At 48.1% G+C, this 17,219-nt stretch overlaps 1 protein-coding gene across 1 annotated transcript in view; it reads right to left on the bottom strand.

Annotated features, from left to right (window-relative positions):
- LOC122931395 (mitochondrial intermediate peptidase) overlaps positions 1 to 17,219 on the bottom strand; it is a 101,433-nt gene that overhangs the window by 46,360 nt on the left and 37,854 nt on the right. Inside the window, 5 exon segments of the mRNA XM_044285469.1 lie at positions 7,988 to 8,107; positions 8,402 to 8,476; positions 9,975 to 10,084; positions 14,192 to 14,396; positions 16,527 to 16,604. Coding sequence (XP_044141404.1) covers positions 7,988 to 8,107; positions 8,402 to 8,476; positions 9,975 to 10,084; positions 14,192 to 14,396; positions 16,527 to 16,604 — 588 coding nt within the window.

Raw genomic sequence — 17,219 nt, 5'->3', positions numbered from 1 at the left:
GAACCCAAGGCGGAGGTCCTCCGGACCTGGGTAATCCAGCACCCAAGAGAAGTTGGGTGACCGTCCCGAGAAGAGCAGCCCGAACCCGGCAGCAGATCAGACAGAAAGCGTAGAGGCGCCAAGAGGAAGGACTCATACCACACTGCATCCGAAGAGGAGGAAATTGCTGGCAGGCAAGGGAACCGCAGTCCTGACAGCGCCAATGAAGAATTCGAGAGGCCCCGCAGACAACAGCACTCTCGACCATGGGACCACTAGCGCAGGGAAGCAATGCTGCAGAAGGACGCAAAGGGCATGCATCTAGGACCCACGAACACTCCCTGGAATGAAAGGCCAACTAAATGAATGAGCACCACCCAGCTCGGTGCAGCAGAGAGAAATAGAGCCTGTCCGGTCAAGAGGACAGAAGGAACTCCCTAGGGACGAGTGCAAGGCTGGCGGCAAGCATCGGCTCCCAAGAAACAAAGGTATGCCGCAGGAAGCAGGTGAGGCATACGAACGAGCAGCCCCGCAAGCAGCGAGAAGGCCAACCCACCTAGAAAAAAGGGGGGCTCGTCCCAGAGCGCCACAGCATGTACGGAATCGCAAAGTGCAACCTGAAAGGGAGCTATGCACAAAACCAGTATAGCATGCGACGGAACGCAATCAGTCCACCCCGAAAGGGGGGAAATTGTACCTGGCCAACTACAGTTGGCAAGAGTGCAAAGACCGGTCCCAAAAGGGAGTGATGCCTAAGGCCGAACCTACTTCAGAGAAGCAGGACATACCCTATAAACCAGCAGGAATGCAGGAGGTCCATCTAGTGAAAGGGGAACATGCACAGGGTATCCTAGCATTAAATGAGTGTAGCAATAATACACCCAACACTGAACTCAGCGAGAGAGTAACTACTCTGCCAATGAATGGGGACATGTACAAGTCCAGCCCAGCCACATAAGGACAGCCGTGAATCCCAGGAGCGTGCCAAATTCTGCCCTTGAAGTGAGAAGTGGTCACGCACAAGGCCAGCACCGTATCCAATGGAAGTGCAAGCGTTCCACCCATGATAGAGGGCCATTCTCATGGCCAGCAATGTATCCGGTGAGTGTAGCACACCGCCCAGAAAAAGGGGGTAAAGCACATGGCCAGCATCTCCTCCAGGGAGAGTGCGAGCACACCGCCATGCATGGGAGTCATACACATGGCCAGCAACGTACTGGCGAGAGACAACCACAGTCACTAAGAACGCGTGCATGTCGCCTGAGGAAGGAAGGCATGCCCCTGGCTGGCAGCGAATCCAGCAAGAGTGCGTACACTGCCTACGGAAGAGGAGTCATGCCCATGGCCGACAGCGGATCCAGCGAGAGTGCAAGCACCCTGCCATGTATGGGGTACATGCACGTGGCCAGCAACGTACCTGCGAGGAAACACCCAAAGACAGAGGGATGTATGTATGCTGTCTGAGGGAAGGAGGCATACCTAAGGCCGGCAGGGAATCCAATGAGAGTGCAGCATACCGCCTAAGAAAAGGCCGGCAGCGCAATCAGTGAGAGTGCAGCACAATAACATAGTACATAAGTACATCATAGCACATCAGCGAGAGTGCAGCATAATAACATAGTACATAAGTACATCATAGCACATCAGCGCCGCCTGGAAGGGGGTCGTGCACACAGCCAGTACCGTATCCGGTGAAAGTGCAGTATCCCGCCTAAAAAAGGGGGGATGCACATGATCGGCATCAGATCCAGTGAGAGTGCTGCGTTCCGCCCAGGAAGGGGGTCACGCACATGGCCGGCAGCGAATCCAGTGAGTGCAGCGTTCCGCCCACGGAAGGGGGTCACGCACATGGCCGGCAGCAAATCCAGAGAGTGCAGCGTTCCACCTATGGAAGGGGGTCGTGCAGAAGGCCAGCACCGTATCCGGTGAAGGTGCAGCATTCCGCCCAAGAAGGGGGTCATGCACATGGCCAGCCAGGGAGAGTGCAGTAGCCCGCCTAGGAGGGGGGGGGGGAATGCACATGGCAGGCACCATAACTGGAGAGACGATGAATGCTGCCTACAGAGGGCCGAATGCACTTGGCCAGCGCCGTATCCTGGAAGAGGCAAGAAAACCGCCTAAAAGGGGAAATGCCCTAGCAGCGACGCAGGCTGGGAGCGCAACACCATGCCGCCTGTGGAAGGAGGTCATGCAGACATGCAGCATTACTGATGAGGCTGCAGCGTCAAGCGCAGCCCAATAGAAATCATGATCTATTATTTTTATTTCATTATTTATTTTTATTTTTTTCTTTCAACTCAGCCTCTGAGGCTAAAGGGGAGCCACCATATAGGGGCCCTGAGAAAAAAATGGGGGCCAACTATACAGACCCAATTTTGGGAGCCGGCCTGCACCCAAAGGGTTAACAGGGATCCGGCCTGGAGGGCGGCGTGCGATCCCCTGGGGGCGGAGGAACCTCCAGGCGGGAAAATTCGCGCCTGGAGAAGTTCCCGCCCCCTCCACCAGAGACCGGAAGATTGCGGCCTAGTAGGCCGCGAAGCCGGGGGCTAAATTGCGGCCCCCGGCCCGTCATACCGCCGGGACCTGGGGCGGAACGGCGCTTCAAACCGGCCGCGGGAGCCCACCCCGCGGGCCGGTCGGGATTGCGGCACAGCAGGCCGAAGCCTGGGACCAAGTAGCGGAGCCCCGCCGACCGCCACCTGCTGGGCATAGCCCAATGCCGGCCGCGGGAGCCCACCCCGCCGGCCAGAAGAGATAGGGGCCCGGAATGGCGGTTCGCCGGCGCGGGAGCCCACCCGGCCGGCCGGAGAGACAGGACTGGAATGGTGGCTCGCTGGCCGCGGGAGCCCACCCCGCCTGCCGGAAGTAAGGAGGCCTGGAATGGCGGACCGCCGCGGGAGCCGCGGAACCTAAAATCTTTTGCGGCGCCCGGCCGCACCGGAATATTAGTGCTGACCGGACCGGAGCCCGTGATGGACCAGGGGCAGCAAGGCGCGGGCCCTGTGGCCCTGAAGCAGTGGCCGGTAAGAGGGAGGGGGACCCTGAGACCGGGTCTGTGAGGGTGGGAATCCTGCCTAACCCCTACGTCAGGGGCAGCTAGGTCTGCAGCTCCCCAGGCATTCTTCTTGCAGGAAGAAGGGTGCCATGTCCTATGGGAGCAAAATGTCGCCCTGTGGCAGCCAGGGGCCAGCCTAGGGCTAGCAGGGACAAAAGGGTCCAGAGGCCCTGTCAGTATGGGAGTCAGGCACGCAGGAGACCGGGGTGGGGTGAGGGGTGAGGGGGGGGACGTAGGGCTGGAGAAGCCAATCTCTCACCATAGCCGTCTTCACCCTCGGTCCGTTCCAGCAGGGTCGCCCCTTCAGCTACTGGCACCGTAGTGGCAGGACGCTGGAAGAGGGACTTGGCGTGCGGGCGACCCTTGTGCTGGCGGGATGTAGGGGAGCTGGGCTGCCCTGATCCACCTTGCCTTCTGTGGGGGAGGCAGCAGTGCGGATGACCGGCACTGGCGCAGCTCGACCCCGGGAGAAACAGAGAGGTCTAGTGCGTCTCTGTTGTCCCGTATTCTGGAACAAAAGAAAAGAAAAAAGTAAAAATCAAAATTTAAAACAAGGGGAAAACAGCCCTGCAGAGCAGGGAGTGTCTTGCCTCCTTGGACACTAAGCAAAAAACTGGCAGTCTCTCTCTCCAGGCTGAGGGTATAGCTGTGGAGGAGGGGCTTAACAGTTTTCACTTAGTGTCACGCCTCCTATGGAGATGAGCTATACCCAAGGTCTTCTGTGTCCCCCAAGGAAACTGGGCGAGAAATATAACTTATCTTTGATGGAAAAATGATGCAAACTGCTTATAACAGATGCTCAAAAGAACGGATTCAGGTTCTGACGTATCAAAAGATCGGTGACGTGGTCTAAGATGCAATGCTATGCGCCCCAAATCTGCCATAAAATTCTGTCTCAATGCAAGCCGACCAATACTTAGTCAGAGAAAAGTGTCTCCCTGCACCACATCCAGCCTGAGCCCCTGTGACAAATCCGGTGCCGGTCTACGTTTGTTAAAGTTTGATAAATTTGGAGCAAATTATAGCAAAACGCACTCAGGAAAAAGTAAATAAAAATCTCGATCCCAGGTACTGGACGGAATGACTCCATTATCTCTCTGAGCTGAATACTATGTGCAGTTTTATTCCAGGGCTGCAGAATATAAGCGCAGCCACGCGCCACCTCTTGGCCGGATAATCTATTCTGTCATCACCATGCGATTCCCGACACCCTCCGCTCAAATCCTCTTCTCTTTTCCATTCACAACAACATAATCATTTTTATTACATGTCCTGGAGGTGTTTTTATAAGCAGGTACAGTTACGTCTCAATCCTCAATGGCTCCGGTCTTGTCAATCTCCTCATCTGTACAAGGAGCTGCATTTGCAATTACCTGCTTGGTGACATTAAAGAAGCACTCCAGCCCCTCCTATCAGTCCGCTTAGTCAACACTTACATATTGACATTTAATCCCTTGTCCTTATTTATAGTGAAATCACCTTCATTTCTAAAATCTTCCAACATTTGTTTTCTCAGATGAGTGGCCATGTTCTTCTCTCTAGCTTCTATTGCCACCAATTTCAGTGTTTTCGGATATTTTTAATGCCTGATCCTTTAAGATAGATAAGTTGCTGCCAGAGCTATCTGCCAATGGCTTATTCCCCTCCCCCTACTGTGAACACATGCATGCTCGGCCAAGCCAAGAATCCATGTGGGGGGGGGTCAGTAATAGCTGTCAGTGATTGCGGTCTATGGGCAGCTTTAGATAGTTCCATAGTGTTCAATGCCTAGTGCAAGGTGAATTAAAAGATGATGGATCATTACTCCCCTACAGAGGAGAAAAATCATAACTGCCTTAAATGGGTTTTCCAGAAATTATACTCTTTTTACTGGTGCCCCTTAGGCTCCTTTCACACTCGCGCTTTGTGCGGATCCGTCATGTATCCATTCAGATAATACAAACGTCTGCATCCGTTCAGAATGGATCCGTTTGTATTATCTTAAAAATAGCCAAGACGGATCCATCTTGAACACCATTTAAAGTCACTGGAGGACGGATCTGTTTTCTATTGTGGCAGATTGTGGCAGTGAAAACGGATCCGTTCCCATTGACTTACATTGTGTGTTAGGACGGATCCGTTTGGCTCAGTTTCGCAAGCAGCGTTTTGGGGTCTTCCTCCAAAGCGGAATGGAGACGGAACGGAGGCAAACTGATGCATTCTGAACGGATCCTTATCCATTCAGAATGCAAACTGATCTGTTTCGGACCGCTTGTGACAGCCCATGACGGATCTCACTAACGGAAAGCCAAAACGCCAGTGTGAAAGTAGCCTTAGCTTGCATTACCTATTTAAAGATTCATACTTACCTGCCCCTCGCTGATCCAGTTCCGTGCACTCTCCGGGTCCTGGCTTGATTTGGCCAGCTATGGACACTGTCATCTGCACTGCTGCAGCCAGTCACTGACTTCAACAGTGACGTGTCCCTAAGTCAGTCACCAGCTTGCAGCGGTGCCCGAGGCTATGTCCGTACCCGGTCACAAGAAAACAAGCCAGGGACCGCAAGATGGACGAGTGGGAGCCAGTGCACAGGACCGGAGTGGTAGGGGGCAGGTAGTATGACACTTTTAAGCTACAGGGCATAAGTATAAAAACTATACAAATGTGCTATTGCTGTAATTGTATTGACGCGCAGAATAAGGACGTCATTTTTAGCGCACAGTGAACGTCGTAATATCAAATTGCAAAAACCTCGGTGGAATTGTGTGGGTTTTTTATTTCGATTTTACCCCACAAAGAATTTTTTCCCCTGTTTTCCAATGCAAGACATGGTCAATGAAATGGTGCCATTAAAAAAATGCATCTTGTCCCATAAACAATAGGTCCGATACTTAAGGGGTTAAGCTATGGTTGTTAGATTCAATGCTCCTTTAAGACTTTAAAGGGTTTTTCACATCTTATAAAGCAATGGAATATTGCTAGGTTTCATGAGAAGAAGGAGGCTCAGTACCAACTTTTGCGCTGTATCAACCACTCTACACAACCTGAAGGCTAAGCCCGGCGTCCAAAGTTCGGGTTATCAGAGAATCCTGCTACCACGGACCATTAACGGAATTCTATGATGGCGTGCACCAGCCTATAAGAGGCATTCCGTCTTGCATTCCATCATAATAGAAGTCTATGCTGGCCATAGGCTTCCGTGGTGCATGCCGCCATAGAATTCCGTTATTGGTCCGTTGTAACTGTATCCATAATGGGATTCTCCGATAACCCGAACCTTGGATGCTGAAGTTAAAAGACAAGTTCGCTCAACACTACTCAGGATCGATGGGTTCCCAGAGGTAAACCCCCCACCATAAGCCTAGCATATGTCATCACTTTATAAGAAGAGTTTATAAAAATAAAAAAAAACACTGCTTTCAGGACTCTAGGAGAAAACCACAAGCCCACAAAATCCAGACACTCTGCCGAATCAATTGTCTCTTAGTGGAAACCATGTTTAATTCTTAACGCTTAAATAAACCGAGCACGAGACCATTTTCATACTGTTAACAGAGCAGAAGAGAAGATTAAAGGTCCAGCTCAGGGCACTTGGCTGTTTGTATGAAGCCGTCACGGATACATATAGAGCGGAGCGTAATGTAAACATTTAGAGCGCATTTACTCGGGGGAAGTGGAGAGGAATTTAGCATCCGATTAACCACTTTGAGGCTTCTAGACATAAGCCAGGTGTTAGCGCAATTATTCATACTTTATACTATTGTGACGAGCTGAAGGGGATCTACTAAAACCGGGCAGTTCATCAACCTCAATACACAAAGATCAACACATCATAATAAAGAAAACCTATCCTGGAACCGAGAGCGCACGACACAAACAAGAGCATTAGAAGCTTACATGACCATATACGCGGACAACACAATACACGTTTTTTTCTTTAGTTAACCACGTCAGCTTTGCAGGTATGATCAGTGACAAAACCAAATATTAAAAAAGCAATACTCGCCTCACTCCCGTCTTCTGCGATGCAGGCCTTATGGAGTGGGCGGTCACAATGACATCATCACACCTGTCTGTGCCGCTCTACAGCCTCATAGGCTTCAGGCTTAGTGGCTTGTTGCCTATGAGAGTAACGGTGAAGGGCTCCCGTACCCTGCCGTAGTATTCAAACGAGGGGCACTGGCAAAACATATCCTGGATGTTTGCCCAGGAATATTGATGGGCATCTTGAGTGGCCTCAGGAGTATTGGGCTTATGGCGGCCGCCCCAAACACCCGTATCGTAATCTGCTATTGGTTCTTACTGCTAAATTAACCAAATGTTGAATTAAGAAAAATAAAAAAATACAGGAAAATCTCTAGTTGAAGTCAGTGAATGGATGCCCTCATTGCTTATATTGATGCTCAGGCAAGTGCTCATTAGTTATGATGAGCCCTGCAGCTCGGGGGGACGAGTTTTAAAATCCACTAAACAAAAAAGGTTTACGCTAAATAAATAAATTGCATTAGGGTGCTGCCACACGTTCAGGTTCTTTTATGCAGTTTTCCTGGCTTTGGCTTAAAAAACTGCATCAAAAAAACTGAACGTGTGGCAGCAGCCTAAAGGTTAGTTGCACACTAGCAGTGGCGATCCAGCAGGGTGTTCCGGCCAAATCCCTCTGCACTCCGGCATGGCCGCAAGTTTGTGGTCCCTTCACTATAATGGGGACCGGGCGGAGATCTGGCTGCATTTCGGCAAATATGCAGAGAAATTACCATAAGAAAACCGCAGTTTTCTTCCAGCCGATTCTCAGCATATTTGCCAGAATGCGGCCGGATCTCCGCCCGGTCCCCATTATGGTGAATGGGGCCAGACGGAGGCTTACAAACCTCTGGCAACTCTGAAGTGTGCAGAGATCCCCACCGCCGCTAGAGTACAACTAGCCTTACAAAGCTGTAAAACTGATACATAAAAGTCACAGGACTGCATACTCACTGTATGGGGTATATACGGCAGTCCATAGGATGATTCCTGGGCTTCCCTTAAAATGTCTGTTGTTGAACCTTTTAGAGGGTGTTTTCCATGATACATCTGATCCAACATAGAGTAAAAGACCTGGAATACAGAAACCAGACAGTGTACTGATTAGAATTCGCTCTGCGGTGTCTATCCCATGGGCAACTGGTCAGCACTACGTAAATGGGTATAATACTGTATGGCCATTGTATAGGAGCGGTAGAAATTCATGGCATTGGTGACGTCTATGCTTGTCAAGGGTTGTTTTTGACACATGCCCTGTTCTTCATGAAATTTTAAAAATTTTCAGCATGCCTCAAATGTCCAGTGTAGATTGATATTTCCACAATTTTTTTCATACATGTCAACCTCACAAGGCTCAAACTCACTCACCTGGAGCTGCATATCCGAAGCTGCGCCAACTTTTTTGGATTCGCAAAGACGAGACACCATAGGCTTAGACAAAGGCTGCGACATAAAAGAAAGTTTTTAGTGGAGAAATCTGGCAAAGAAATTACCTAATTCTCTCTATCATAAAGGGACTGTGTCACCTACATTTTTGGTGTGGAGCTGGTACACCATCAAGAAGCTATAGGCACAATGCTCATTTGGCCGAGGGAGATCTCTCCCGACTACTCCACACATGAACGGTTCAGCTGTGAGTGTATGTGATTCAATAGGGAGAGGGGAGAAAGACCCTCGTCAGACACCTCTGCTGGTGGCTTATCTCCAGTGAGAACAAAAGGATCAGGTGAAAAAGTTTATTTGACCAGATTATTTTCTCCCTCAAATTTATCTAGAGGAGAGTAAGGAGTCTCCCTAAACGTTAGATTACCCCGCCTTCCCCAGAAGGTACCACAAAACCAACTTACGGTAATTATACAGAACATACCTGTAGGAGAAAACTTATATACACACCATTAAGAAGTAGTGTGGATCGGCCGCTCAGGAACCTGGTCATGCGACAACCCTATTCTGAAAATTCAGCTTCCACCAACATCTCCCTTACTAGGTTTCCGGTCTGGGTTATGGATAGGACGTCACTTCCACTGTGGACAGGGCCAAAAACCATTCCTCTTCTTGGCGCAGATGAGTTGGATTCAGGAGTTTGTGGATGAGCCAAGGAGAGAAATAGTTCTGGCCCCGTCCACAGCAGAAGTGACGCCCCTTCCACACCCCCAGACTGGTTGCAGAAAGACCGATAAACTTCGGAATGGTAAGTATATTATGAAGTTTCTTCTACAGACGTGTTATATCTCAGGTAGATTTACGACAGTGTCTGGGTCCCAGAAAACCCTGTTTAATGTCCCTTTAAATGGGTTACCTCATCTAAGACAGTGGTGTGGGACCTCTCTCTGGGCCCCAGCACTGTATCTATCTCCATATAGGGCTCCTGAAAGTGAAGGAGAGCATACTGCACATGCGCAGCGTTTTATCCATTAATTTCTAATGGAGTTCCAAAAATAGCCAAGGGACAGCGGCCACCGTTCTAGTCACTTCTATGGGACTGCCGGAGAGCGCTGGCTCGGTTATTTTCAGAAGTCCCATAGCAATGAACAGAGGGAAGGTGCACATGTGCATGCTCACTTCGAGAGTCTTTCTGGAGATAAGTGTGGCCATCAGAGGTGGGACCAGCACCTATCTGACATTGGTGGCATATCGTAGTGATAAGGCACCAATGTCTCAGATAAGACAACCCCTTTATGCAGGGATATTATATGAAACCTACAAAATGCATCCAAACCCTCTTTATGAACGGATAAAAGTAAAATCCATTAAGTGACATGGAAGAGTCCTTGGATCTACACTGAGGTCATGAAGTCGATGAGTGTCCCCCAGCTGTGGCATCATTACATGTTAAGTGTAATGTGCCAATAAAGGACTAAGCAACAGCAGTCTGAGTGTAGCACTAGCCATATATATAATATACAGCTATAATAAAAGACATCCAGTCCCCGGAGCTCACCTGTCCTGTCTGGTAGTGTCTTGCAAACTGGTTTACAACCCTGTAATCACTAGCAAAGTACTCCATCAGAATAGAAGGGACCTCAGCAAAGTCTGTAGCACATCTGGTGCCTAGAAAACAGAAGTAAGAGGAGTTAATGTCAATTAGTTATACTGCATCTGTATCATCCCCATAGAGAAGAGAAGCTGCTACACGGTCAAGGACTGATCAGGCAACAGCCACAATGTACCTGATCATTATCATGAAGCATGCTGTATCTGGTATTCTTCACCACTACCGATATCTGACGACAACATGAGACATGATTGATTCCCTATGGATTCTGCTGCTCTCAGGGCAATCTTCAGATATCAGGAAAAGGGTTGCTATCCTCCCCTCCTGCACCCATCTCTAGGAAAATGATAACTTCCTAATGCACCACTATGGGAAGCCTAATAATCTTTACATAGCGCCAACATTCATTTTGTACATTGGTCCAGCCATCCCTTATGGGAAAAAGGAAAAAGAAAAATAGCCAGTATTGACACAGGTATCAAGGAGTGTGGGGCTTACAGGTAAATAAAGGAATCAAGTTCTGAGTAATAATGAGAGGAGGGGTTAGAGTACTTTCACACTAGCGTTATTCTTTTCCAGCATTGAGTTCCGTCCTGGGGGCTTGATACCGGAAAATAACTGATCAGTTTTATCCCCATGCATTCTGAATGGAGAGCATTCTGCTCAGGATGCATCAGGATGTCTTCAGTTCAGTCTTTTAGACTTTTGAAGACGGAGATAATACCGTAGCATGCTCCGTCCCAAAAATGTTCCCATAGAAATGCATTAATGCCGGCCCCGAGTGTTCCGGCAAACCGGATCCAGCATTGCGGTCTGCGCATGCTCAGAACGCAAAAAAAGTGAAAAAATAAATAAATGCCGGATCCGTTTTTCCGGAGGACACCGGAGAGACTGATCCGGCATTTCAATGCATTTGTCATACGGATCAGGATCCTGATCCATCTGAAAAATGCCATCAGTTTGCATGTGTTCTGACGGATCCGGCAGGCAGTTCCGGCGACTGAACTGACTGCCGGAATCCTCTGCCGCAAGTGTGAAAGTAGCCTAAAAGGAAAAGTCTAATTAAAGGGGGTTTCTGAGATAATAAAAAACTTGGGGGGGGGGGGGGGGGGGGGGGGGGGGGGGTGTTTTAAATGAAGAGGCAAAATACACCTGCCTTTCAACTGTAGCTTCATTCACATAAGTAGCTACTGATTTCAGTGCTTACAAAATATATATATATATATATATATATATATATATATATAGCATAGTGTGACTGGGGCCCTACACGTTCTCATTTTACTGTACTGTAATGTACTTATTTCTTACAGATTAAAAGACGAAAATTTAAGGATGATAAAAAACGTACAGGGGAAAATATGACATTTCTCAATGTAATAAATGAAATAAAGAAACATCCAGCACAAGTTCATTCATATTTGGTAAAAACAGAAAATCTGTTAATATTTGCACAGCTGGAAGGATGTAGATTTGCACACAGCTGCTCACACCCTTCACAAACATTAGCAGGGCACTCACTGGCCCGACATGAAAGCTGAAACTGCCATTGTGCTCTACGGTGGCTTCCGCCGCCCCGATAACGACAGCCGGCCGCCAGGATCAATGTGGAGACTAGCCATCAATATACTAAAACGGTGAGGCTATGTTCACACCTGTGCCACCGGTCCCCTTTATGAGATAGGTTACCATGCTCTGCCAGGTCTGTAGACAGATATCGGAGGCCCTGGTTTGACCTTACAGACTTTAAACTGGAATTCTTTGGGGCTCTATCATTTTGCAGACAAAAATAGCGCAGACTCCACTGAGAATAAAAAGATAACCACTTAAAGGGGTTGTCTAGCCATTAATATTGATGACCTATCGTCAGGATAGGTCATCCATATCTCATCGGTGGGGGTCCGACACCCGGCACCCCCGCCAATCAGCCGTGAGATGAGGAGGGGAGGCTACATGTGAGCACTGCTTCCTCGTCATTACACTAGGTCTCGTCTCCAGTGGAGCGGTGGCGTACTTTAATTACCAGTACTCTCTCCATTCACTTGATATTGTATTAGGGCTCGTTCACACAAATGTTTTTTGCGTTCCGTATACAGAACCATTCATTTAAGGGGAATGGATAGGTCATCAATATTAACAGCTGGACAACCCCTTTAAGGACCGGCCTAGTTTGAGCCTTACAGGCTTTTTTTGGGGGGCTTTTTTCATCTTTACTGTACTGCTCATTAAAGGGCACCATGTTCAGATGATGTTTTAATATGTGCAAATAAGCCTCTAGGAGCAACGGGGGCGTTACTATTACACCTAGAGGCTCAGCTTTCTCTGCAACTGCTGCGCCCTCTGCGCTTTTACAGGTGTGATGACGTCCCTGTCAAAGTGGAGAGGACACAGCGGTTGCAGAGAAAGCAGAGCTTCTAGGTGTAATGGTAACGCCCCCGTTGCTCCTAGAGGCTCATTTGCATATATTAAAACATCATTTTTCTCAGCAGTGTGGGCTCATATGAATATAGGACCAACACAGATGCCTTCAGCTGCCAAGTGCACATATAACAGGTCAGCCAGTGTCACAGGTACAAATCTGCTGACGGATGTCCTTTAAGATTGCAGTGGTACCAAATATGTATTTATTTAAAAAAATTATCATTTTGGATGAAAAAGGAAAAATAGGACAAATTTTTTTTTCGTTTTTTTAACTACCCGACTGCCATAAGCATCTGGCCTAATAGGAGATGAGAATGAAGGTGTCGCTGCACCGGGGTGGCTGGAAGCACAGCTGGGCAGGGAAACTGTAAAAGGGGGCACATCACTAGACCAGCTGTGCGACCCCTCAGAATCGGTGGGGGATACCCCTTTAAGGTCTCTTAAAAAGTTCTGCTTTTAACAGACGCTCCTCCTCTACATTCTTCTATGCTGTGTCAACATAAAAAAAAAGGTTATTTTCCATCTTTCTCATTCATATTCAGTGTGTTGTCCTCATGTGAAAGAACATCTGCATCAAAGACGATACTGAACAAACAATCTCAGTCAGCCATGAGCCCTTATACCCAGTGCAGGATGACAACACAACACAAATATGCGGGTAAGAGGCTTTATGAGAAAGTGGAGCAGACGAAGGGGGAGTATTGGATCACTCACTCAGCAGATGCGCGTATTGGGCCACTAACATTTCTCACCGATCCACAAAATGTATGATTGCTGCGATCCAACCGCTGAGACCCCCAGCGATCACAAGAACTGTGCGCCCTGAGTCCCCTCTGTGAATGGTACTGTAGTGTGCACGAGAGACGACTGCTGAACTCATAGGACTGTCATGTACGGATCTCCGCTAGTCCTATAAAAGTCAATGGAGGTCATGCATGCTTAATACCATTCCCCAATTCTCGTTATCGTGTGCCATGGGGAGATCCACGCTGTTTGTGGGCCAACCCTTTTAAAACAATTGCGCTGTGGGCATCTACACAGCTAGGGCTCAGCCGTCTAGTCACATGGACAGTTTTTGCTTTGGCTGTGAATGGAGAAGATACCTGCAGACAGCTCAAAATCGTTACAAGACCAGATAAGTGTTTACAGATTTACTCAACGTATTAAGCAGGGGCACAGTTAGGCCTCATGCACACAACCGTATCCCTATGTTGGTCCACAAATCACAAATCCGCAAAATACAGACTTGTGCACCTTGCGTTTTTGTCACTCTCATTCCAATTCTTGTCTGCAAAATGGACTAGAAAAGGACATGTTCTCTAACTTGCGGAACAGCCACAGGGATCAATGTGGTAGTGTGCATGGCTCCATGGGAGTGCTTCAGCACACTGAATAAAAATCCGGTCGGGTGCCTGAGCCCTTACTAAAAATGCACATTATGGCACGTGCCATAACTGCACAATAATTAGCGATTTTGTACTCCAGTCACCACTTTTCAAAAGTGGTGAGTAAAAGAAGCAGTGGCGCAGCATTCCATGGCCCATCAGATTATCTATAATTTACACAAGAAAGTGGTGTAAGCTACAGTTCAGATCTTAGCCAGCTATTTGAATGTCACGGACACGCCAAATTTATGAAGAGGCATAAATTTGGCGCATTTGGAGGCCAACAGACTTTATACTCGGACTGACATTGTTGACGCTAGTCCATAGCAAATGTGTATAAGTCCAGGCTGCTCTTACCAGTCACATGTTGGTAGCGTGTCCTCCCCAGCATAGAATGCATGGCATGACCCATTTCATGGAACAGATTCTCCATCATACCCGGGGTCAGCAGCGTTGGTGAGCTCTTGGTGGACTGGGGGAAATTTAACATTAGCACTACCACAGGTAGCTGATATTCTCCATCTTCTTTCAGCCTCCCGCCACGTATGGTAAAGTGACAGTCCTGTTGAAGATCACACAGAATGAATTATACGACATTGTACCACTGAAACTTATCACGTTTGGAAATCTGTCAAGCTCATCTAAATTGAATTAAAGGGAATCTGAGGGCAGCACGAACTGCGAGACCTTGAGCAAATCGCTGGGTCAAACACATCACAAAATTGCGGTCCCGTGAGGACTCAACCCCCATGGAGAATCTGCTGCCCAGAAACTATGATTTAGGTGACCACATCAGCGACGCTTTCATCTGATGAACGAGCTTTGGCTGAGTGGTGGTACCTTTACGCAAGGCAATTATTGGGAATGAGCGTTGATGGGAACGCTCCTTCCCGATAACTGCCCTGGCCACTGGCGGATGTAAAGGGACCTAAAATGATTATACACAGATATCTATCAGTCACGGATAAGACTGCTCACTTGTGAGCTCAGAAAATTATATAAATATTAAGTATAAATGACACGTGTTGCTGAATCTCTTCTCACTCTGCTCAGCTCCTCCTGCTCTATAACATGTTGCCTGCAGATTGCACTGCATTTCATGGTGACTGGTTCCCTTTAAATTGAACCAGTCATTTTTCTAAAATCCGCATTGAGCAGGAGTCCACTCAATACAGAGTGTGAGCCAGGCAGTCCTGATAGCCATGAGCTCACAGGTATCCTCACCCGCGCCGCTGACTGCTACAGGAACAGACCTGTCAATCAGCAGCACTAGATCCACTCCTGTGTGAACACTGGTTCTTGTGTCCATCAGCAATAGAACAGGAATTCAGGCAGCACTCCAAATAAAGCTCCTATATAAAGAGGATGGAGTGCTGCCTGGATCTCTTCTAATATATTACAGGCAATCGGTGGCAGTCTGAGGCGAGAGGCAGGAGATTAGGAATATGGGGACTCCTGAGGTTGCCCTCTCTACTGGTGACAGGGTCTGACACTTTGCAGTGGCTGTTTTGGGTACTGCAGCTTTTTCTCATTCAAACAGTGATGTTCAAGCCTGTGACTCAAGTAGTCTGAACAGACCCGTCACTCCAGTAGAAAGAGATCATGTCCACTCCACCTATTCAGAGACTGATACTGGAGGAGCACACACACTACATGACAGTGTAATCCTTCTGCCTGTCGGGAGCAGTATTTGGCCAATACTCCCAGGAAAAGTGTACATATAAGGGGAGCAAATATAAAAAGAGCAGGACGTAGAACCCCAATCGCCAAGGCAGAATCGTAGGTGGGTAGTATCTCGGCCTATGCTAGAGAACCCCATCCATGTCAACATCTAAGGGGCTTCTAACCCCTTTGGCTTCTCTATGACACTCGCAAACAGGCACTGTAACACCCTGATGTATTTCCTATATTGCTCCAAACAATGCTCCACCCAGAGATGTGACTTCTTAGCTATAGCGATTGGTGGGACCCTTATTAATCAGAAACTGACGGCATATCCTAGAAACGGCATGTCATTACCCTGTATCGGAAAGGCCCCTTCACACTGGACAATTTAGTTGACGATTGTCGGGAAGGAAATGTTCATTCCCGGCAATCGTCTGCTTGTCAGTGGAGACCGCTGCATCTCCTCCACAGTAAGGGAGCCCTTTAAAGGGAACCTGTCATCTACTTTATGCTGACCTCACTGACGGCAGCATAAAATACTGACAGAAATGCTGATGTCAGCGGTGTGTCACTCATGAGCTAAAAGTAAGTGGTTGCTGAGAACCAGCATCATAATCATTACAGCCCGGGCCTGGAGAAGAGTCCAATCTACCTGAGAAGAGTCCTGGTTATTCAATCTCCTGCTCTCTCGCCCATCTGCTGATGATTGGCAGTTCTCTCCTAGACAGAAAGGGAGAAAACTAGGTAGAAGCCGGTCAGTCATCAGCAGGTGAGCAGGAATTCATGAATAACCAGGACTCTTCTCAGGTGGCCGTGACTCTTTTCCAGGCCCAGTCTGCAATGATTGTGATGTTGGTTCTCGGCAACCACTTACTTTTACCTTCTAAATAACAGACCGCTGAAATCTACTCACCTGTCTCTACTTTATGATGCCGTTAGTATGGGCAGCATAAAGTAGATGACAGGTTTCCTTTAACTGAAGTAACACTGGAGTATACAGGATTAGTGTGGCTTTGACACGACTTACCTGAGGAGGTTTTTCTGCACGATGAAAAAAGTCACAGTAGATATAACCCAAAAGGCCTTCACTTTCATGTACAACAGCCTAGGGAAAAAAAATAAAATAAAAATAAAGCAGTAAAAGATTTTATTTCAAATGTCATGGATTTTAAGACACCCCTCTGCTGGAAAATTAAAGGGGTCTTCCGAGACTTTTATCTGATGTGTGGGAGTCCAACACCCAAGCCCCCCGACGATCAGCTGTTTGAGAAGGCACCAGCGCTGGTAGTAGCGCCACGGCCTTCTCTCAGCTCACCAACCACAGAGCCTTACACTGTACTGCTGCTGTGCTTGGCATCGCGGCTCAGCCCTATTCACTTCAATAGGACTGACCAATGGACATGACGTCACATGGCCTAGGCTAAGCTGCGTGAAGGCTGCGATGGCAGTGACTTATCAAACAGCTGATCGGCGGGGGTCCCAGATGTCGGACACACTCTGATCAAACACTGATGACCTATGCTGAGGATAAAAGCCCAGTATAAAAGTCTCAAAAAACTCCTTTAATATAGCAAATAAACTTTTCTTCAGCATGTGACATCACGTTACATGACTAATGCGGCCAGTCTTGATACCCGTCCTGTGGGTGCATCATTACAGGCTGCTATGGTCATGTAGCATCGCAGTGGACATGATCTCCATATGTTGACTGGGGAGGATT

Source organism: Bufo gargarizans, chromosome 3, assembly GCF_014858855.1.
Source record: "Bufo gargarizans isolate SCDJY-AF-19 chromosome 3, ASM1485885v1, whole genome shotgun sequence".
Lineage (NCBI taxonomy): Eukaryota > Metazoa > Chordata > Amphibia > Anura > Bufonidae > Bufo > Bufo gargarizans.
Note: the sequence above shows the minus strand (reverse complement) of the source record. Positions and strands in the feature narration are given on the sequence as shown.